The sequence below is a fragment of the Lepisosteus platostomus genome, chromosome 4 (genome assembly GCF_059453375.1).
Source record: "Lepisosteus platostomus isolate fLepPlt1 chromosome 4, fLepPlt1.hap1, whole genome shotgun sequence".
Classification (NCBI taxonomy): Eukaryota; Metazoa; Chordata; class Actinopteri; order Semionotiformes; family Lepisosteidae; genus Lepisosteus; species Lepisosteus platostomus.
In genome coordinates, this window is record NC_142614.1 from 46,217,281 (window position 1) to 46,239,520 (window position 22,240).

A 22,240-nucleotide genomic window follows, 5' to 3' on the forward strand; every position below is an offset into this window, starting at 1 on the left:
ATTCCAGAGGTCTTTTCTGCAATGGCTCATCAGGCAAATCCTGGAAATGAGGTTATCTGTAATATCATCTTTAAGAGACTCTAAAATATATAAACTATACATTATAATACAGGAGAGGGGATTCTACAAATACATAAATTAACAAAGCTGGCAATGAGAACCTGACATTTAACCTGAATCTATAAAACTAGGAATACTTCCATTTTTTTAGCTTTAAAAATGGATCACATCCATCTAAAACTGAATATCTATGAATGTGTTACAGTACATTTAAGGTTTCAAAAAGCAAGTGAAAAAAATCTGTGAAAATCACTTGTGAAGTACAATACATCAATAGGAATCAAGTTATTTGTATCGATATTAAATAGTTACAATGTATTAGCTAAATATTTTATTGCTAAGATTTTTTGAGTGTACAATTAGGGACAATAAGAATGGCCAGTAAAAAAAAAAATATATATACAAACATCATTCTATAAAAACTGAAAAAGCAAATACATGCTTCTCAAAAAAAAAAAAAGAGATGCACTTCAGCCAGGTTTGTAATAAAAATGAAGGACACACAGATTTTTCCTTTTAGAGAAAGTTACCCATTTACAACACGTAACAGACTGAATAAAATATTAGCATCAGTAAAAAATTGGCAATGAATACAATGTTGTACTCTAGCAAAAAGAAAGGTTCCCCAACACGGTGGGCTTTCAGACCTTGTAAAGTCAGACGTGTATTCAGTTTTTGTTTTGATTCCATTCATTTCTCCTCCATAATTCACTATAGACTTTAAAAAAAATAAAATGCAGTAAATAAATATAAAATTCAGAAATCAAGATTTTAAAAAGCCCTCTTTTCCTTCATCAGCAGCTACTTGTGTTTGTGCTTCCCGAACTTGAAGTATAGATGTCATTCCTCTTTGAATATTTCATTGAGCTAAAGGACACTCTCATTCGCTCAACAGTCCTAGCACTCCTGCAGATGAGGGTGTTTTTCACACTGTCTCTGAACTCTTTGGAAACAAAGTAATAGATGAACGGATCCAAGCAGCTGTTCAAGCTGGCAAGGCATAGGGTGATAATGTAAAATCCATAGACATTGTTTTCAAAGCCCTGCTTCAAGAGCGAATAGTGAGCAACCAGCATAATGTTACTGGGGGTGAAACAGATCAGGAACGTCACAAGGACGGTGATGATGATGATGAAAGCCTTTCTGCGCTTCTTCCCGGTGTTCTCATCTGATATCGAGTCACTCAGTGTCCGAAGCAGCAAGAAATAAGCCGCTACAATTATCAGAGATGGGATGAAATAAGCAAAGATGCCCATTGTAATGAAGTAACCAAAGGGATAATTTGTCTCGCCTATTTTGTTGACATCATGGCAAGTGGTTATGTCTAGGTTCCCAATCTTGACAGTTTGGTCATAAAGATACAGTGGCGTTGTACTCAACCAGATTAAAATCCATATGGCAATTGAAAGGCAGACGGCAAACCGATTGTTTTTCCTCTGGGTAGACAGGGGATGGGCGATGACCCAGTATCTCTGCACACTCAAGCAGGTAATGAAAAGAATGGAACAGTACATGTTGGCATAGAAGAAGCCCACCAGCACCTTACAGAGGCCCTCACCGTAGATCCAGTTATTGCCATTGATGTGGTAGGCAATCTTCAGAGGAAGCCAGATGACAAACAGGAGGTCTGACAGAGCCAGGTTGGCCATGTAGATGGCGGCCGGATGCTTCTTCTTCGTTCGGAAGAGGAAAACCCAAATGGCCATGGCGTTGGTGGGCAAGCTGACAGCAAACACGATGATGTAGACGATGGGCAGGAAGACCGTGGTCAGGCCGCTCTGAAGTGTTTCTTCGGCAATTTTGTTCACCTTAAAGACGTTTTCCTTTTCGTCAATACTTGTGCCAATGAACCCACGTGAGCTACCTGCAATTAAGAAATTAGTTGATAAAGTTCCAATTTGAGATTGAGTATAAAGGAAAAAAAAAAACTGACCTAAAAAAGACCAGATAGCTTTTTCCACAAAAGGAGGTTCCCAATGGAAGACGCCCTGGGTAACTACACGTACGGTAAAGTATGTTTTTTACAATTGCCTATATACAGTATCTTATGAAATGCTTTCCTGAGGACAGGCGATATGTACTTTCCTTCAGGGTACTGCTTCTAGCATTAACATTGCACTCATGAGCATTACAAGCTCATGAGTCTCTTTACTTTTTTATAAACATATTCCGAAATAAATGTTTAAAAAATGGTTTTATTCATCACAGAACGTTTTAGAAAGCAGAAAAGTGGAATCAAATAATCTCCATATTAAGAAACTGGTAACTACACAAAATACATTCTCTTAAGTTACAAGAAAATGAACTCAGATAAAATAAATTACAAGAATTTAAAAAAGAATCTTCCTTGCGACAACTATGTGACGTAAGAATCTGTAAACTTCCTTAGTTCTCCGAGATACGGAAATCGCAGGACATACCTGTTTTTATTTTTGCAAAACGTTGTAACAAAAAAGGTTTTATTATTTTTTGTTCAGCGTTATCCTTTTCTATAATTTAGCTACAAGTACTTTCGAAATAAACCTGCTAGTTACACGACTCTTAATTTGTGAGTATTTGAGTTAAGACAAGAAGTCCCGATATTTTTTTTTAACATTCGTCTGGTAATTTAGCTCACTAATATAACTAACAATCGACTGTTTTCATTCCTGATTAACTGCCATTTAACAAAACCTTGAGTTATTTTCAAGGTCAACGCGTAACACTAAGAAACGAAGTCAATCCTTTTCAGATGTATTAATCGTAAAGTCACAAACCATAAGTAAAATCTTACCTGCTTCATAGCTGGATATAAAGGAACTTAGCAAAAATATTACTTTACATTTCACCGAAAACATGGCTGTACTTTTCTTCGCCTAACAGTGATACAACAAAATGTGCTGTGCTTTCTAATCCAAACGCAACAAGCCGTCGTCAATTCCCCACCGCAGCAATGCCTTTCTCTCGAGTGAAAATGAACATACACCCTGCCCCACCGGAGGCAAATATTCTTACCTGCATTGCGTCATTACCTCGTGACCATATCCACCTGGCTCCTGGGTTTCGTTCGAGTCTTTGTGAATTTAAATCCAGCCGAGGATCTAGTTCATAGTAAGTTCATAATACCCACATCAATTAATCATCCATGGATTTATGTGTACTTTCACCTAACTCCTCACAATTTCATTTTTTTTTCTGCTGAACGACCTCTGAAAACAACATGGTATAATTGCTCGCTTTCTTTATTCTGCAATCTGTTCTTAAAATAACTTTTACAGTTGTAGGCACGTCACGATTAAGCGGGTATTCTGTTTGTAATTAATAACTGTAATACTGATATTAACTATAATAGTATCACTGGTGACAGCAAAGCTAGGAGGGAAAATGGGAATAGTTCGCTTTGGAAATGCGATCCACATCTCCCACAATGTGGGAGGAAAGATTCATACAAATGCCACAGAATCAGCCAAGTGGTAAACAGCAACTCCAGTCCGACAGGTTTGTGGCTGGGGGTAGTACTTAAAGTCAGAAACAATCTTCCTGACATTACCAGAGTTTTGTAAAACAACCAAATTTGCGCACCCTTAAGCTACTTTGATTTTGCTAGAAGGTGACGCATAAAAAAAAAACTTTGATGAGAGAAGTTAAAAATGTTCTGGCATTTTGAATTACACGGTGGATCTGCTGTTCTTTGCAAAATTTCAAAAATAGTCTACTGTAAGGTAAGGCACTGGTGCAAAATAAACCTACATAATTGTGTCTCATTACTTACGAAGACACTGCAAAGTTAAATTGAGCATTCTGTAATGTGCTATATCATAGGATGGTAAGCAGACAACTCATCTACACTCACATATATTAAAACAATCGATTTCATAACATAACTACATTAAAGCCACATGCAATAATGTTTTTCTTAAAGATTTGACGATGTAGAGACTGCTGCTAGTGATTCACAAATGCCTATTCATTAAACACCACTTTTCAGTACAGTGTTTTCATGGGTGTGCAACGGTTCTTGGGGTTTCCGCCCTTGCCTGCTCCTGCCCTGTCAGTTCGTCCCTCACTGCCTGGGCGCAAACCCGGGTCCCCGGCGTCCCGCAACAGGGAACTTGCCATCAGAGCTAAAGGAGCCCCCCCACAGCCCGGGCGGCTGAGATCACTGTTATACGCAGGGGCATATTCGTTACATGTGTTTGTGTGAGAATAGGCTTAAACTGTTCAAATCTTTTATTGCAAATAAAATACAAAGCTTAAAATCATACAAGGCAGTTCAAACAATTCACATTTGACTAGTGCCTATACATTTTCCTTGAAAATGAGATGGTATATCTTAAAGGTTATAAACTGGTGCAATAAGTGCAAGACAGAAAGTGATTCACATTGCATTCAATTGCAAAAATTACCCATGTGGAGTGTATGAACTTAAAATATGAAAGAATACTAGAACACGTACAGTAGGTAGTGAATAAACACACCTTAAAATGTCGAGGTTTTATATCTCTTTCCTGTCGAAAAAAATCCTAAAACAAGGGTGTACAAGTCCTGACCAGACTTATACCAGAGCCAGACCAGATAATCTTGTTCACTCAGTTTCTCCTTTAAAATATGTATAAAATATGTATTAAATAAAGAAAAAAAACATAAAAAGGTTATTTTTACAACCAGAGGGTGCAAAAGTCTAACATTCAGAACAATTTTTTTCATTACAAAACAGGTGTGAATTAGCCTCTCTGTCTAACAGCTGCTAGTACGTGTTCCTGAATCTGATGAATAGGACTTGCTGCTCTTTGAGTATTTCATTGCTGTGAAGGACACTCTCATTCTTTCGACAGTCCTGACACTCCTACAGATCAGGGTATTTTTCACATTTTCGCGGAACTCCTCAGAGACGTAGTAATACAGGAAGGGATCAAAGCAGCTGTTCAAACTTGCGAGGCAGAGAGTGGCAATGTAAATGCCATAGCCATTGTTGACTTCGCCTTGCTTTAAAAGCGAATAGTGAACGAGCAGCATGACGTTGCTCGGGGTGAAACACACCAGAAACATGACGAGGACTGTGACGATGAGCAGGACCGCCTTTCGGCGTTTCTTTCCGATGTTCTCGTCCGTCATGGAGCTGGCGAGATGCCTGAGCATTAAAACATAGGCGATTATGCACACTACCGCCGGGATGAAATAAGCAAAAATGCCCATTGTGATGAAGAAACCAAAGGGATAATTGATCTGACTTGCTTTGGTGATGTCGTGGCAAATCGTAATGTCCACGTCCTTAATCTGGACGGTTTGGTCATAAAGATACAGCGGAGTGGTGCTCGCCCAGATTACAGCCCAGACTGTGATGGCGACGTAGACTGCAATCTTGTTGTTTTTCCTCTGGTGGGAGAGAGGGTGCACAATGACCCAGTATCTCTGCACACTCAAGCAGGTAATGAAAAGAATGGAAGAGTACATGTTGGCATAGAAGAAGCCCACCAGCACCTTACAGAGGCCCTCACCGTAGATCCAGTTATTGCCGTTGATGTGGTAGGCAATCTTCAGAGGAAGCCAGATGACAAACAGGAGGTCTGACAGAGCCAGGTTGGCCATGTAGATGGCGGCCGGATGCTTCTTCTTCGTTCGGAAGAGGAAAACCCAAATGGCCATGGCGTTGGTGGGCAAGCTGACAGCAAACACGATGATGTAGACGATGGGCAGGAAGACCGTGGTCAGGCCGCTCTGAAGGGTGTCCCAGGCCGTTTGGTTCACTAGGGTACCATCAAGTGTTTCAACGCCAAGAAACCCTCTTTGTTTGGAACATACTGAAATAAACAAATCACTTTTTAAGGATGGTATATTCAAGTATTTTAACTCAAAATGTCATCAACACAATATACAGTACATATGATTAACATTAATAATTTTAAATGCATTCAAAACTGTCAGCTAAGTATGGAGACTAGAATTAAAGAGGCTTAATGAAGTCATTACAAATGTTGCACTTTTGTAACTGTTTTTAAAATACTACACTTCTCAGAACAACTTACAACCAGGTGAAATATTTTTTGGCTTATTCAAAACCACCTATTATACCAAAGCTTAATTGTTGCATTTAAACAGAATAATATTCAACATAAATATTCAACTTCTGAATTATACAAGATGAAATAAACTATGTTTAAACTAAAACTGAAATGTAATGTATTAAAGTCTGAAATTCAAATTTAAAAATATACACATTGTGCAATGGAAAATAAAAGTGATGTATTAAAAGTGGTATCATCAAGTTAGAAAATCAAAATAAAATTAAAGTACAAAATGAAGAGAATATAATATTTTATTCATACATATTATTTTTTACTTATTTGAGGTGCGCACACACGATTGGTTTAATCAGTTTTTTTCATCAAATAAAAGGCAAGGTGACAAACGCGTATTCACTACAACATTTTTTTAAAGTTACTTACCCTGTCGAGAACATATCACCAATAAAGAAAACAAATGAACTAGCCTCATTGAATAATTCATATTTTGTGCTGCGCCTATTATTGGTAACGAAACTGTATGAATAAGCGGAATTGGACGAGCTCCAAAATAGAAAGATACCTTAAATTCAATTAAAATTTAAATTTAATACTCCGCTCTTTCATGGTCTTCCTCCGTGAGAGGACACACCTTACACGGCGAAAAACCTGGCTCTTGCTACCTGCTCTACGTCATTCCCTCGTGATTGCGCCAACCCGGTTTTCCGTTCGCTTTGAGAACAGCCAGCAAGCCCAACGCAGACTACTGCCTAATCGTGTTGCACAATTCAGGACTTTCATCCAATCTATTTAGTTTTTTTCAGTTTAATTACATGCCGTACTAAATTGGTTTGTACAGTACATGTTTTTTACAGGGAATAATGCTAAAGGCACAAAACGTATTCGTGCAGAAAATGAATATTGAAGTATGTATGAAGAAGTGCAGAAAACAGCGATCTAGTAGCACTTTAGAAAATACAAAAATACCAGGAGAAAGAACTGGTTTTATTCAAAGAAATATATGGTTTTATTTAGACAACGTCAACTGGGAGCTTTGAATAGCCAATCAAGACAACTTTTTTTCACTAATTGGAGAAGTCTTAATATTGTACTCATTCCCCCCCAAAAAGGAATAAATTAGAGAAAGGAGAGGCCATATGAATAAATCTATTGGAAACGTTTTAGAGTACAGTCAACATATTTAGAAAAGCCCTCCTATTACTAGTAGGTTTCTATTAGTAAATTATTCTGGAAATGAAGGACAAAAAGGGTATACTGTAGAATGTCAATTAAAGATTAAATATTAACATTATTTATGTAAAACTAAAAAGCTACCTTGTACAGTATTATCTAGGCAGGTTACTATGTCTGTGTTGTTGTCCAGCCCCATCAGAAAGTATCACCCTGCTTCATTGTTTGCAGAAAAACATGAACTGATACTATTACAGAAATTTAAGTATGTGAGAACTTTTTATAGCTCCTGGAAAGAAAGTGGTACACAACAAAAAACAGAAATCAAATTTTGTCTAGTGATGATTATGCTTGTTGACAGATTGCAGCCAAGCTACAGGTTACACCCAGTGCTGTGTGTGTGAGATCTGGGGGTGGGGTGGGAGCGATTGTGAAACTGATACTGTTGATGTAAGCATAGGGTTTAATGAAGCTGACAATCCCCACATATAATAGCAAACAAGTGTTTATTATGCCAGAGACGTGCATGCGCCTGTACATTCATACAACCAAAACAGTGGCAAAGCAAGACTTATACCATACTGGCTTCTACTCTAGCCTTACTGGAACAGGAAATGACACAAAAATGACTTAACACTTCACAAACACGTATTGTTAAAATAGTTAAAACCTGCTATAACTAACTACCTGCTGTACTGATAATAGAAGACATTGACAGAGAACCCCAGACAAAATAATGAAAATGCATTTTGAAATCTGCATTTTTAGTAAATATCATATGTTATATTTCGAGTAACTGTTACAGTACATCAACACTTAAATACATAAAAAGAAATGAACGGAGTAAGATATATGATTAGTGTTTTACAAATTTCCTTCTAGGGATCTGCCTTTTCCAAACTATGAATTCTAAACTGTATGTGACTTTGCAATACTCACTGCCTTTCTGGACCTGGTTAATGAATACATTCCGAGATTTTCTTTCATTAGCATTAGAGCCAGCCGGTCTCTTAATGGGTAATAGACATTGTCAATATGAAGAATATAACATTTCTGGAATTTCAGAAGCCTGATGTGAGAGGTTTCAAATCAGCTGTTTAGTCATTACAAGAATAACAAAACGTACTGTACAAATACAGTAGGTTAGCACGTGTGCAGCAATGCAAAGCTATTTTTGGTTAACTAGATACTGGTATTTCACAATAGTGTGATCTCAATGAGTGTCACTGATCTACAGGATGATTCTCTCCTGGCTCTTTATTAATAACAATAAGTAGACTAGAATCCTAAACAGTGTTCAGTATACAGTATGCAGTATACAATATACAGCAATGAAATCGCTCTATACTATATATGTTTCATATGGATCTATTTAATGTAAAATATTTATCTTGTTCATGTTATTGTATTGTTTATTCTGTTTATTCTGGGGTTTTAATTACTTAATGTGCTTAACAGACCATAATAAAAGTTACAAACAAGATAAGACCATATTGCCCATCTAATCCAATTTTTAATGGTTGTAGTTTATTAATCTGAGAGATTTTTCTTGACAGAAGACAAGTTATCAGCTTCAACAAGTGTTAAACAATCAGTTTACTAAGGCACACAACTAGATGTTTGGCTCCTCTTCTTCTTCACCGCTCCTAATCTACTATTTGACACATCGATCTGGAACAGGATGAGCAAAAATGGGTCACAAGTGTTGGAGTCTTTAAGGTCATGAAAGGCTTTCAGCTGCAAAAGTCCACTCAAATCTAGCGACATTTTGTCGGTTCAGGGAAGGCATGTACTATTCCTGAAAAACTGAGAAACAAACTTTGGTTCCAACCTGTTAGACCCAGGAATCGTCTTACTAGTCTCCTGGAAGTAAGTTGGGGACAATCTTAAATGACCCACACTTCATTCACTTGAGGCAGCTGCATAATGCCATTGCCTACCCCTACATACTGTATCTCTGAAATTGTACATCTGTTTTAGAATAAGGTACTTCACGTCCCATTGATGGTCAGTCCAGCAACTGTTTCTGTTTTGTTTCCAAAAGCATTCCTGCTAATGAGATTGTTCATTGCTCCCTTGGTCATCGACATATTCTTGCTATGCATTCAAAAGAAGTCAAGCAAGAGTCAATATAATCCTCATTGTAATAATGATACCATGATGATACCATTAGGTTCTCAGACCAATTAGTGGAAGTGCCCAGTGTCTCACGTAAAGATTCAGATGCTACGAATTGAGAACTGCTTCTTTCTGACCTGCACTTGGTCTGGTCTGTCAATTTTCTGGCTCCGTGAAGTGCACCTGATCTACATTCTAATGACCTTCAATGCTAACCCTGTTGCCAAACCTTGCTGCTTCATTTGTTACTGTTGTAGCTTCATCACAGACTCCAGTAAGTCTCCAATGACCAGTTTTTCTGTACTTTTGTCATGTCATTGACACTACCTCTGGCTGCTGAGGCTCCAGAAAGTCCTTTGTGTTGCCTTTTGGCATTATTACTATTGAAGCAGTTGCCTGCTTTTCCTGCTCTTCCACGGCAGGAATGTGTTGCAGCCTCCAGAGATTTTCAGCATAGTCAATATCCATCCCGCTACTAACACCACCTGTCTCAGAGCCCACTCTGCAAAGCAGTCTACTTGGTCCCAGTGTAAAAGATAATTGCAGAACAGACTAAAATAATTAATTAAGCCTGAATATATCCCGCCTATATACAGTGGTACCAACATATTCGGCTATCTGAGAGCTGCAAGAGAAGTAATGATGTGGCCTAGGAGTCTGCCCTTTTATCCTGGATGCTCCTCCCACTTGATACCACCCATGGGACTTTTTAAAAGGAAACTTCCTTTTTGCCACATGTGAAATCAACAATGACATTACCAACAGCAAGCATCTTTCTCACCAAAATTCAATATAAAAGGAATAACATTGGCTATATTGGGGTTAGAGACCAGAACGTTTGCAGCTTATAAAAAAAGATACTGTATATAAGGAGTAGGGTCAATAAAAGCATACATTTTGTCCATGGACTTAAAGCATGGAGCCTTCTTCCATACTAATCAATAAATTAGAGCAGATCTTAACTTAGACTAAGTGGGTGTTTCACTTGTACATACCCAAATACAGTACATGATTGTACACATATGCATTTTAAAACTGTTTTTACTGTCATCTGTCCCTTACTTTTATCTTGACTTACCAATCATTAAAAAACAGTTTCATGTTAAACATTTAAAGGGTCATCTAAAATAAATTTTACGCAAGGACTATTTATATTGTCTTATTTTGAGAAGTAGACAAGTTGTCCTTTATTGTCGATATTTATTGAGCAACCACACTATCATTTATTGATGCAAGCAGGAATCTTCTTATATGGATCTCAGAGATGCCCTACTAATTACTTCACTCCAATTGAAGTATTCACCCCTTACTCATATTGTTTACTATCCATTAACCAGTACTTTATCCAAAGATATGCTTTATCTTAGGTCTTTTAATACATCATGTAGTATGTCGGATGGCATGGTGGAACAGTGTTGAGAATTGCTGCATCAGTTCTGAGCCTGGTGTGCTGTCTCTGTGGAGTTTCTATATTCTCCCCATTCATGTGGGTTTTCGCCTGGCGCTCCAGTTTCCTTCCACAGTCCAAAGATATGTATACTGCTAACCTAATTGGCTTCTGGGAAGATTGATCCTGGTGTGACTGTGTTTATATCTGTGTTTGTGTGTACCCTGAAATGGAATAGTATTCCACAGAGGGTATGTTCTTCCTTACAGTTTTTGCTTGCTGGGACAGGCTCCTGCTCCTTCATACAGGTTTAACCCTGTATTGGATAAAATCATGTTGTCTGTTTCATTAGGTAGAATTCTAATGCCATATCATTACTATAACTTTATTCAGCATGTAACTGAAGTAAGACATATTGGTGCATAACTAACTGATTCATTTTCATTGCCCTTTTTATGGACGGGTTTACCACTGTCTCAAGAGACTTCTGAGTTTTGTTAATGGTCTACAAATTAGTATTGTTTCTTAAGTAGAAAAACATCACTCCTCTATGTTGATAGCATTCAAATTAGAACCTTGCCTTTGCTTAGCCTGAGGAAAGCTGTCAACCTCTTCCTTGTGAAACTCCTGGGTGAAAACTTGTTTCCATTAATTACTGTAACACCTTTTTTTTCCATTATCAAAACATTTCTGCTTATTATTGCTGAGACACTTTTAATCCTTCAAAACCTACAATGTTCCATTCATGACTCTCTGCACTTCAACATCCTGATTGAATTTACTGTAGTGTTGGTGATCCCTAAGTACTTTTTGTTATAGCATTGTTATTTAGTCATAAACATCTCATGATAAAATACATAAAATAGAAAGGCCTTTGAAGCCAACCACTACATGTTGTTTTCCATTTTAAGATCAAACTCACAAGTCCCATAATGTCCACATGGAAAATGAACCAAAACAAATGACTACTGTGCTGAGTAGATGTTATCTTCTAAACCACACCTTGTCACCAACGGCATAACAGTAAAAAATTGAAATATTCATGAGATACAGAACGTAATGCTAGGCACCCATTCAAATAATTTGGCTGTAACAATTAAGTATAAACTGAGACGCATCAAAAAGTATTGATAATGTTAGGTCCAATACTCACTTGTTTTGTATGCGTTTGTAAGTGCCTCTATATACAATTAAAATTAAAGCAATGTTTAAAATACAAAGTACTTTATTATTAAGTACCAGTTACATCTAAGTTGTACATTATGTACTGTAGTTTATTATTCATTGAGCAAGAGAATACTACTGTAGTAATATACTAGAAGTGTAATCTTTAGAGCCAATGTGAGTAAGCATAATTTGAAAGGAAGCCTGTCTTTATATCAGATTACTCATATTATCCTATTACGTCAGTTCCTGTTCTGCATTATACTATAATCTGTTTCATTCTCTTTTGTTATTGATGCCTACATTATTACTTTGGATTCATGCAAAACACGATAGAAGGATAATGGGCAGTGGTAAGTTCCCTGCATGGTTTCATCTTGTATGGTAATAAAATAATTTATTTTGCCACCTTTTGTTACCTTTTGTCACCTTTTGTTCTGGATCACAAAGAGTGCAGTTCTTCCTCCAGCCTGCCAAAATCTAGACAGGACCACACCTCCATAAAGCCAGCTGGTCGCACAAAAACATGAATAAATCAATGACTCAATTTGTTTGTCTCTGCACAAGAAGGTCAAAGAGAACTCCAAGTAAAGTGAGTTAAAGATTTTGAAAAACCATACCAAAATTAATTCGAATGTATCAAAATAAATGTTACAGAATCCCTCCTTCGGATGAGCCGTAAAACCACGATCCGTACTCTCCATGGTCATTAAAAATCCCACGGCATTTCTTGAAAAGAGTAGGGATGTTAAATGGCCAAATTTCCTCCTGGGCTTTACCAGTCATGGACTCCTAATATCCCCCATCTATGAACTGTCTTCATCACTCTGCTCTCCTTCCCACTGATAGCTGATGTGTGGTGAGTGTACTGGCGCACCTTGGCTGCCATCACATCATCCAAGTGGGAGTTATACTGTACATTGGTGGTGCTGGACGAAAGTCCCCGTTAGCCATAAGAGCTTTGAGTGAAGTATCCAGAAAAGCGAAATATGGTTGTAAGGATTATTAATAGAATACATTAGATTATGAGTCATCAGAGAATTCTGTGCTGCATTCACAAGGCTAAAACGTACTGTATATCATCAGAAGATGCAGCAGATAACAACATTACTTTTAAATTACCTTTAAATTTAAATTCAAGTGGTCAAAAGCTTTTCTGTTATAAGCTAACAATGGATTTGAAAACATCCTTTTGGGCTGGTCCTGTAACAAGTCCATGAGCACAGTATGGGGGCTATTGATATGTGCTGAAGGCAAACCATTAACAGTTGAGACAGGAAAATCTGGCTCCATTTATTGGGCCTACCTGAGTGACCACACAAATGTGACTGATAGCTTGTCAGGGCAGCTACCGTGGACAATTAATAACACACCCAAAACAAAAGTATTGTTTTTCTTTCAGTTTGCACAGAAAAACGACAGACTTGGTAGCTGCAAATGAACAAATAAAGGTTTATTCCATGCTGAGGAGAAAAGAAGGCTGTGGAGCCTTCTTTGTGTGTCCGGAACTAAAGAAATTTGTTTTCTTTCTTCTTTTTTCAGCATGGAATAAACCTTTACTTGTTCCTTTACAGAAAAAAGACAGTCACACAGTAGAAATAACATAAAACAAAAGATCTAAACCTTTTAAAGGACTGTGTCCTCTGCGGGGATATAACCTTATAAAAATATATTAATTATGAAGATTGTTCATATACTATTTTCTTATTGGTTTTCTTTCTCCAAATATTTATTTATTTTGCATGTTTGTTTTCTGTAAATTCATAAACTAAATTCACAGTAAAAAAGAACTGAGAAAATTTCTTTAGCTTTCTTGATCATACTGTATCACTCACACAGAGTTTTAATCCAATGGCAAACGTTTACACTGTAATGGTTTACACTGTTTTTTGGGAAGCAAAGAAAAAGTGTTTTAAACATTTTAAATACATGAAACAAGAAAAGACATTTGGTAACAAACACTTCATTATTAACTTTTTTTTCTGTTGTTGGCTTCCTCTGGGAGACTCGCCCTTTTGTTCCGGAACATTCCCAGCCTTTCAACCATTTATTTAGTTTGGTCAACAGAGGTGTCCTGTTAAAATAAGGCAGAATATTTTCTTTTCCCTTTAAAGTAGTTCTTCATGTTTGTTATGTTTTTCTTTAGGAAATGTGATCGCTAGGGTGTGTAAATCTGTTACTGGTTGGGGAGGGGTATCACCTACCTGTAGTGTTAACAGCATACAACCTTAACCTTTAGTCCTTCATAAAAAACATGAAAAGACTTAATAAAAAATACTTATCATATCACTCAATACTCTTACCTTATGAAATTGTCAGTCATTGGTTTCAGTTTTATTGCTGCAGTACAATAATAAGCAATGGAAAAATATTTGAGAGAGTTTTACAGAATAAAATGTGTAAATATTTTCTTTATTGTATTCTTTCACTTTTTATATGTTTACATGCAAAAACACAAAAAGTGGTTGCATAAAATAAAACAAGGAAGGATTTTCTCAACAGCATGAAATACAAGAAGTCTGTAACAATGGTGAATGTATTCTGTCAATCTGTACAAGTACAAAATCAGTTAAGCTCCTTCTAAGCTATCCTTACAAATGGAATGAATTTAGTAAAAACATGAAAATATTAACACATTCCACCAAAACGATGTTTGAATTTCGGAAAGCTGAGATATCGTGTAATGTACTTGTTTACAGTTTGCAAAACAAAACTTTTTATAGTTGATCTAAATGCTTAGAGGTTAATACAAAGCTGGCTAAATATTTTTTTCTTTGCCTGTTTGTGCATTGTGAGCAATGCATACCGGTCTTTGTTTACCCTGTCGTTACATATCTAATACAGTGAAGTCAAAGGATATCATTCTCCACACCCGAAGAAGGCTCCACAGCCGAAAAGTTGTGTTTTTTTCTTCTCTTTTCAGCATGTAATAAACCTTTCCTAGTTCCTTTGCATTCTCTAGCTATTAAGTCATTAACAGTGCCTGAACAAGATCATATACAGTAGAAGCATTTTTTGCTCACCATGTAACTGTAACATGGCAAAAATGGTAAGATGCAGTCCTCTGTGTATGTACATATTCTTAGGGAAAAATAAAAAAATTAAAAAAGTGCAGATTTCTTAGTATATTCCGTCTTTCCTTTTACAAAGCAGATTTTGTGAAGATCACTTTGGGACGGAGTGGTGGCTCTGTGGCTAAGGATCTGTGCCCGTAGCTGGGAGGTTGCTGGGTCAAATCCTGTGGCTGGCAGAGGAATCCTACTCTGTTGGGCCCCTGAATAAGGCCCTAAACCCCAGCTGCTCCAGGGGTGCTATACAATGGCTGACCCTGTGCTCTGACCTCAAGCTTCTCTCCCTGTCTGTGTGTCTCATGGAGAGCAAGCTGGGGTATGCAAAAAAAGACAATTTCCTAATGCAAGAAATTGTATATGGCTAATAAAGTGATCTCCATCTTTTGATGTATTAGTGTATTTAGAGAAAAAGATAAATGGTAGTGCCATCTATATATGACAAAATAACAAAAGCAGGATCTACTTTATTCCTGGTTTGCATTTGGCTATAATAGAAAGCAAATGAACAAAAACCTAAGATATTTAATGCTACAAATGTACCAAAGGCTGAAGGTATCTCTCCTTTTCTTGTGAAAAGCACATATAATGTCCTTAATAACTAATATGCCTTAAGTGTGATTTCAGAATTTATTCTCCTTTTACTGTATATAGTGTATAATAAAAAGAAGAAGAAAAAGAAGAATCAAATACGTACATACACATATATGTAACGATAGAGATATTTCCCCTTTCCGATAAAATGTGACAGTGTTTCTGTATTCCACAGCTTTGACTGGTGTTGAGTTGCTTTCAGAAAAGCGTGCCTGTTCATCCTTTTCAGAATTGTATGTGGAATATATGTAGAACAAAGAACTGTACGATTTCCTGTGTCAACATTCATTTGACTGACAAAAACAGGATCTGTACAAGTGGTTTTAGTCACCAGTTGGCACTGAAATGTAATGGAAACCCTGGAACACAGAACTGTATCTGTTTTTACAGTTCCTTTATGACAATTTGTGAAGTGCAAAAAAAATCAATAGAGTCTATATACGCTCAAGTGAGGGTCTAATAACTGTAAAGAAAGAAATGTTTACATCACACATTTTCTCTAAATACTAGAATTTGAATATTTTTAACATGATACATAATTTAGTTTCTAAGAATGTCATGTTAATGGTTGATTTCCATTTGTGTACTAAAAGGAAGCTATTTAAATTAAACCTACATAATCTACCAATCTGCTAAAGAGCCCATGAAAATTTGCACTAATTGTTCAATGTTCATCACATTTTGTGAAGGAAATTGAATCTTCAGATGAATGATTGTGTGGTGCATTCATTGAATAATTGAATTAAAAACAAGATTTGTAATATCTTGTAAATGGCTGGAACCTTCATTATAAAAGACGTTTTGGAAAATTTTAATCTGATTGACTATTCAGCTCTGTTTATTTGTTCAGGTATTTTAATGCTTGAGAAAAAAGCTCATTGAACAGTAGGAGTTGCGTGTCATCAATCCATCCAAAGAATGGATTCAAGAATCCCCCATCTCCACAGAAGAAAGGATATTTAATTAAATCAATAAATGGACAGATGTTGAATTTTCTTTATTAAACAAGACCTTTATAGCTTACTGAAACATGTAGTCATTACAATTTTTATTAATGCTTTAACGCATTTTTAGTACTTCATTTAAAAATCCTTACGATAACATCATTCAGTGAGTTACACCCATCCACCCATTTTCTTACTATTTTATGTCAGCAAGCAATGGGCGCAAAACAGAATACACCCTGGACACCAGTCCATTGCAGGGTACACACAGATACAAACACACACACACTCACACCAGGGCCAATTTTACAGAAGCCAATTAACCTACATGTATGTCTTTGGACTGCGGAAGGAAACTTGAACACCCGGAGAAAACCAACATGAACATGGTAAGAACATGCCATCTCCATACAGAGATTTCCCAGTTTCTTTGAAGTTACTGTTTATGTATTCTCTGAGCTACTCCACTATCCCCAAGCACTCTACAAATTGCATAAGACAGCTGCAAGATCTGTGGCTGATGCTGAAACTTTACAGAGGCCCTTCATCGGCAATAGGCAGAAAAAGCCCTCTGAAGTTTCCCACAGTCACTAACTTCTCTAGCACGTCCTGGCTTATTATTGGAGCTAGTAAAACAGAACCAGACAGTTAACATTTGTCCCACTCAAGTTCCCACTCAATGTATATGCTGATATTCAGTAGATGCTATACTTTCACTGCAACCATCCTAACTCAAAGTCAATGAAGAGAGAGGACGTAGTGATCTGTGTTTGTAGAGGTGACTTCATAATGACAAGCCAAACTAATAACTGGGGGTCGTACTGTCTGTGCCATCTATTTCAAAATCTCCAAACCAAATAAAACAGCTCAGGCTGAATCTGCTGAGTTAAGTGTCCCGATGATTATCAGAATTGTGGTATAAACCCATAGGTATACTGTAAACTGTCCCTGCAGGTAAATGTGGAAAAGAGCTACTGTATGTTCTTAGTGTGCGGTCTGACACTTTAGTAGAGTAGTTAATATGTGCACTTGATAGTTTCACACCTATATTACTAACTGTCAGGACTTCTACACCATGTTCTAATTTTGATAGGTACTTTTGTACACTAAAACTTGAAGAAACAGTCAATCTTGGATGAAGATACTTTTTCAGATGTGTGACTGTCACGGATGTCAGAAGGGACGAACCGTGGAATGGCAGGAGAGCGGGACGGGGTTAAGCCCGGGCTCAGCTGTTCAGGAAATGCCGTATAGAAACCTATGCCCTCAGGCCACAGACGTGGGGCGACCTGGTGCTAGGCGGGTCTCAGGATATCCGAACCTCAATGCTGAGCGAAGAGGAAACTAGGCACAGGACAGAGCAGGAGTGCCCTCTAGCTGTAGAGGGCGTGACAGTGACAACATTTCACATAATAAAAAGACGATTTGCAGCTGTAACACTTTCGTCTTTCTGCTTTTTTCAGTTTGGAAGTAACCTCTGCCTTACTCCTTTTACACCTACTGTGTAATGCTATAATCATTTGGGGTGAAATTTAAAATTTTGCCAATGAAATCTAGTTCTTAATACTTTCTCAAGGGGATATACTGATGCTATTACATTTCTATCATACATCATCTGAGAATTTATTAGTATTCTTAAAAGCTCTCTAGCAGATTGTGGATGTGGTTCTAGATGATTTCTATTTGTACAGTGAACAAATGAACCATAAAAATTCTCGCCTCAAACCAACACTCCCCTAGGTTTACACTGCAATGAAAGCTCTTTTTCTTTCTCTGCCTTTAATGGGAGTATACACAATCAATAAAATGAAAGGGTGTTTTCTCATTTAATTCTAAGTGCCGTTTAGCTACCTAGAGACATTAACAGGACTGGGTGAAACATTTTTGCAAGTAATACAGCTATGTCTGTGGCATTGCTCCATCCACCCATTTTCTTAACCACTTTACCCAGTACAGGGTCACAAAGGGAGCTGGAGCCTATCCCAGCAAGCAACAGGGGCAAGGTGCTATACACCCTGGATTGGATGCCAGTCCATTGCAGGGCACACACAGACACAAACATGTACACACTCTCACCAGGGGCAATTTTTCTAGAAGTCAGTTAACCTACCAACATGCCTTTTGACCATGTGAGGAAACCAGAGCACTTGGAGAAAACCCACACAAACACAGGGAGACCATACAAACTCCAAGCAAATAGCACCCCAAGAATTAAACTGAGAACTCCAGCTCTGCAAGGCAACAATGCTAATCACTGTGCCACCATGCTGCCCTGCAGCCTCAGTCTCTTTTCCAAAAATATTATCACTTTCCTATTCTTTCTCCCAGTTTAAATTGTTTGTGCACTCCATACTGTATATTTTCCTACAATTAAGGTTTTATTCTTCATGTTGGTCTAAGTAACATGAAATGTCTTCAAATAATATATAATAATAATAAACTTTATTTTATATAGCGCCTTTAAAGGTGGCTTCTCAAAGCGCTTTACAGGATGACAATAACAATAAATAAGAAGACTACAACAATAAATAAGAAAATTTCACAAGACAGGACACAATTATAATTACAACAATACAACAATAACAATAGAGGAGACCGTGGAAGATGGTATTAAGAAGAGCAGAGGGGTGAAGAATGGAACCAGTTAAGTAAAGGCTTTTCTGAAAAGGAGGGTTTTGAGTCTGGATTTGAAGGAGTTTAGAGAAGGTGACTCTCTAATATCCTTGGGCAAAGAGTTCCAGAGCTTGGGGGCATAGCAGGAGAAGGCCCTGTATATAAGTTTCTATTGTTAGTTAATGTACTGTTTGATATAGTGAATTGGATTCCAGGCTGCTCTCAATACACAGAGCAGTGGGTTTGTCTTTGGACTAATATCTGGTGGGTTGTGGGTTCATGTCCCTACATCAGAAAGATGCTCTTGTGCTTTGAGGAAAGGTACTTTTTCCCAGTTGCTCCAAGTCCGCCAGGCTTTAAGATCTGGTGTATGTAATCCCTTTTGACCTGCTGACTACTGAATTATAACCCTGATAAGACACAGAATTCCTTGCACAAACTGTCAAATGACGCCACACTCTTGTTGTTGGAATAAGAGGGACCTCAAAATTCCTATGAGTAATAGGTATACAAAAATTATAGTTTATATCCTGTGTGCAGTTGTGAAGTTAAAAACAAATGTTTTTATTACAAAATCTTTTGTCAGGGAGGCTTTCAGTATTACAAAATGGTCTTCCTGTTTTGTTAACAGAGATCTTTAACATTGTCCAGGGACATGAAGGTCAGGTGTCATTTCACAAAACCTAGTCAGGATTAGTTATGAAAGCAAGCAAAAATAAAGAAAAATGTATAGATATAGTAATGAAAAGCAGATAGTATAGCTATCAAAAGATTCATTGTGTTTCCTGTGCATGAAAAAGTGAACTGCTGAAGAAATCAACTTCCTGTCAGTGATATGACAAAAAGGGAACTCTTACATATCACTACCAACTTTCTAGATAAATAGATCAAGATTAAAAGACATTATTTACAGTCACTCAACAACTTAACACATACTCATAAAGTAAATAAAAAGCTAAATGTCATGAACAAACACATTCTATGTACATCCCATTATAGCAATACATGTAAATAAAAAATATATAAAATGACACCACCATGCTCACCATGACACCTCATGCTTATACTCACTTTTTGGTTCCACCTCCTACAAAGCTGAAAATTAAAAACCATTAATATTAAAAGGAAGAAATGGATTGCTTTTGGCAGGTGTTTGTTAATCAGGTACAATGAAAAGCAGCCTGGTCTTTTTGAGTGCAGTGCTGTAGAAGATGGAAATAATAATTACTCTTGAGAAGCCAAAATGTGAAAAAAACACCATTAACAACACAAGCTTGATTTTTCCAAGCTGTGATTTTTCCATGATAACTTATCAAGTCTTAATTCTATGCTACAGCTCTTCAAATAATTAAGGCTGATAACCAGCCAGGAATGATTACAGAAGAGGAGAAGCATCCATCTTTTTTTTATAGTATCATTATTGACCAACTTGTGCCCTGACTAGAACTTGTACAGTAGGTAGGGTACTGTACCAGTGGGGGTTATATCACCCAGTGTGTAGAGCCTGGTCTTTGACTGAGTAAGAAAAACAGAATCAGCAGAACTGATCAATTATAGAATCAGAATTAGGAATTGCAAAGTGCAGCAACTGCAGCAGCAGAATCTGACTTGATCAGCAAGTAAATTATTATTTGTACCGGGCTGTATGTAATAACATTTTCTCCTTTCCAGTAATAGAAAATTCTCGTACAGTAGGTTGTGTTACTTGTTGCATAGTGGAAGGGGGCTCTGAGCTGTGCTGAGACTGACTCAGGGACATTCTGTTACCTTGCTGCTGTTTTGTGTCTCTTCAAGCTGTACATTCTCTTTGTTTTGGAAAATAAAGGGCACACTGTGCTTGAGGCCATGACTGCTGCATTAGTAGTACCACAGCTACCTAATATAGGTTTTGAGGCTCCTGCGTCCAATGTTTTTTTTTTCCGGCTGGGCATTTTATGACATAATGAAATCTATTAAATGCACCAAAAAAGCTTTTAGAATCAGATAACAAACAAAATCGCATCACATCATTTGTTCAATTAAGGACAAATTAATTATTCACTAAGACTCCAATAGGTGTGATAAAACCTGAAGAGAATTGATAAAATTGTGAGGATTAGGATGAGGATTAGGATTAGGAAACCTCATTTTATCCTCAGAAGCTATGTCAGGTGCTAGATAGCATTACAATATTGAGTTATATTTTAGTGCTCTGATACTGTAAACTACAGTGCCAAGAAAACATGTGTGAACATGTGAGATAGTGAAAGGAATGTCTTACTGCAATACCCTTGTTTAAACAAGGAATCACTATTAAATAACCAAAAGGATTTGTATTTACCAGTTCAATGGTTGTGAGTTTCGATGGTGTCTGGAAAAATAATAATTGTGAATAATTTTGTGTGAAATAATCAGTGAACTGATAGTTTACTTAGCACATCGAGTAAAATTAGGTAACAAGTAGACAAGGACTGAACTTGGGCAGTACTGTCCAATATTATGGTCAGAAACTGTGAGTTTGGTCTTCCCCATATAGGCTAGGAGAAAGTCATGCCATGATAAAAAAAAAAAAATTCAGTAACAGAGTAGTTGATGCTCATCAGTACGGAGAGGGTTACAAAACAATTTTTAATAATTTGGAGCTCAATTCATCTGCTGTCAGAGACTACAAATGGAAAATATTCAAGACCATGGCAAATATGGTTGTCTTGAACACTTGTTTTACTATGTTTTTGACAAAAGCAGCCCTAAAATCATTCACAAGGTCAATAAAAACTGTTACGCATTCCACTCGCGCCGCTCTTCCTTCTTGCATTCCCACGCGCACACCCTGTAAGACAAGCTCACGCCACAAGTAAACGCCAATCACCTTTCTCTCCCGTCTCTACTTTAGTTCTCCTTTTCCTCACTATTGCGGATTCTCTTCGAGCTCCCTAGTGCGCGGTTAACTCTTGCCTCTCTCTGGTTTACGATCTCCTAGTCTGCCTTTCGTTTTCGGTTTCGTCTTGTGATTTGGATTGCTGCTTCCTCGTTTGTGCTTCCATGTTCCGATCTTCTCGCCTGCTTCCTGGATTCGATTTTTGCCTAGTGTTTTGTATTGTTGCTTCCTGCTTGTCTCTCTGTGTGCCGACTTACTCACCT

The 22,240-nt window shown here is 37.3% G+C and overlaps 2 protein-coding genes across 2 annotated transcripts; both read right to left on the reverse strand.

The window, feature by feature from the left end:
* Window positions 1-265: 265 nt before the first annotated feature.
* On the reverse strand, window positions 266-3,028 carry f2rl1.2 (coagulation factor II (thrombin) receptor-like 1, tandem duplicate 2). The gene is made up of 2 exons (XM_088629633.1): window positions 2,834-3,028; window positions 266-1,924 (listed from the first exon to the last, which is right to left on the reverse strand). Exons 1-2 carry the CDS (start codon window positions 2,895-2,897, stop codon window positions 855-857), a joined length of 1,134 nt encoding a protein of 377 aa, XP_088485759.1. The 5' UTR covers window positions 2,898-3,028; the 3' UTR covers window positions 266-854.
* A 1,223-nt stretch (window positions 3,029-4,251) lies between these two features.
* On the reverse strand, window positions 4,252-6,766 carry LOC148673247 (proteinase-activated receptor 2-like). Its single transcript, XM_088629634.1, has 2 exons — window positions 6,486-6,766; window positions 4,252-5,840 (listed from the first exon to the last, which is right to left on the reverse strand). The coding sequence occupies exons 1-2, from the start codon at window positions 6,544-6,546 to the stop codon at window positions 4,777-4,779; spliced, it is 1,125 nt and encodes a 374-aa protein (XP_088485760.1). The 5' UTR covers window positions 6,547-6,766; the 3' UTR covers window positions 4,252-4,776.
* Window positions 6,767-22,240: the final 15,474 nt, after the last annotated feature.

Excerpts from the sequence above, each read along its gene's own strand:
- LOC148673247 (XM_088629634.1), bottom strand. The coding sequence starts at position 6,546 with ATGAATTATTCAATGAGGCTAGTTCATTTGTTTTCTTTATTGGTGATA. Across the intron at positions 5,841-6,485 it reads GGTGATATGTTCTCGACAGG|TATGTTCCAAACAAAGAGGG; the intron begins GTAAGTAACTTT and ends TGTTTATTTCAG.
- f2rl1.2 (XM_088629633.1), bottom strand. The coding sequence starts at position 2,897 with ATGTTTTCGGTGAAATGTAAAGTAATATTTTTGCTAAGTTCCTTTATA. Across the intron at positions 1,925-2,833 it reads TATATCCAGCTATGAAGCAG|GTAGCTCACGTGGGTTCATT; the intron begins GTAAGATTTTAC and ends TCTTAATTGCAG.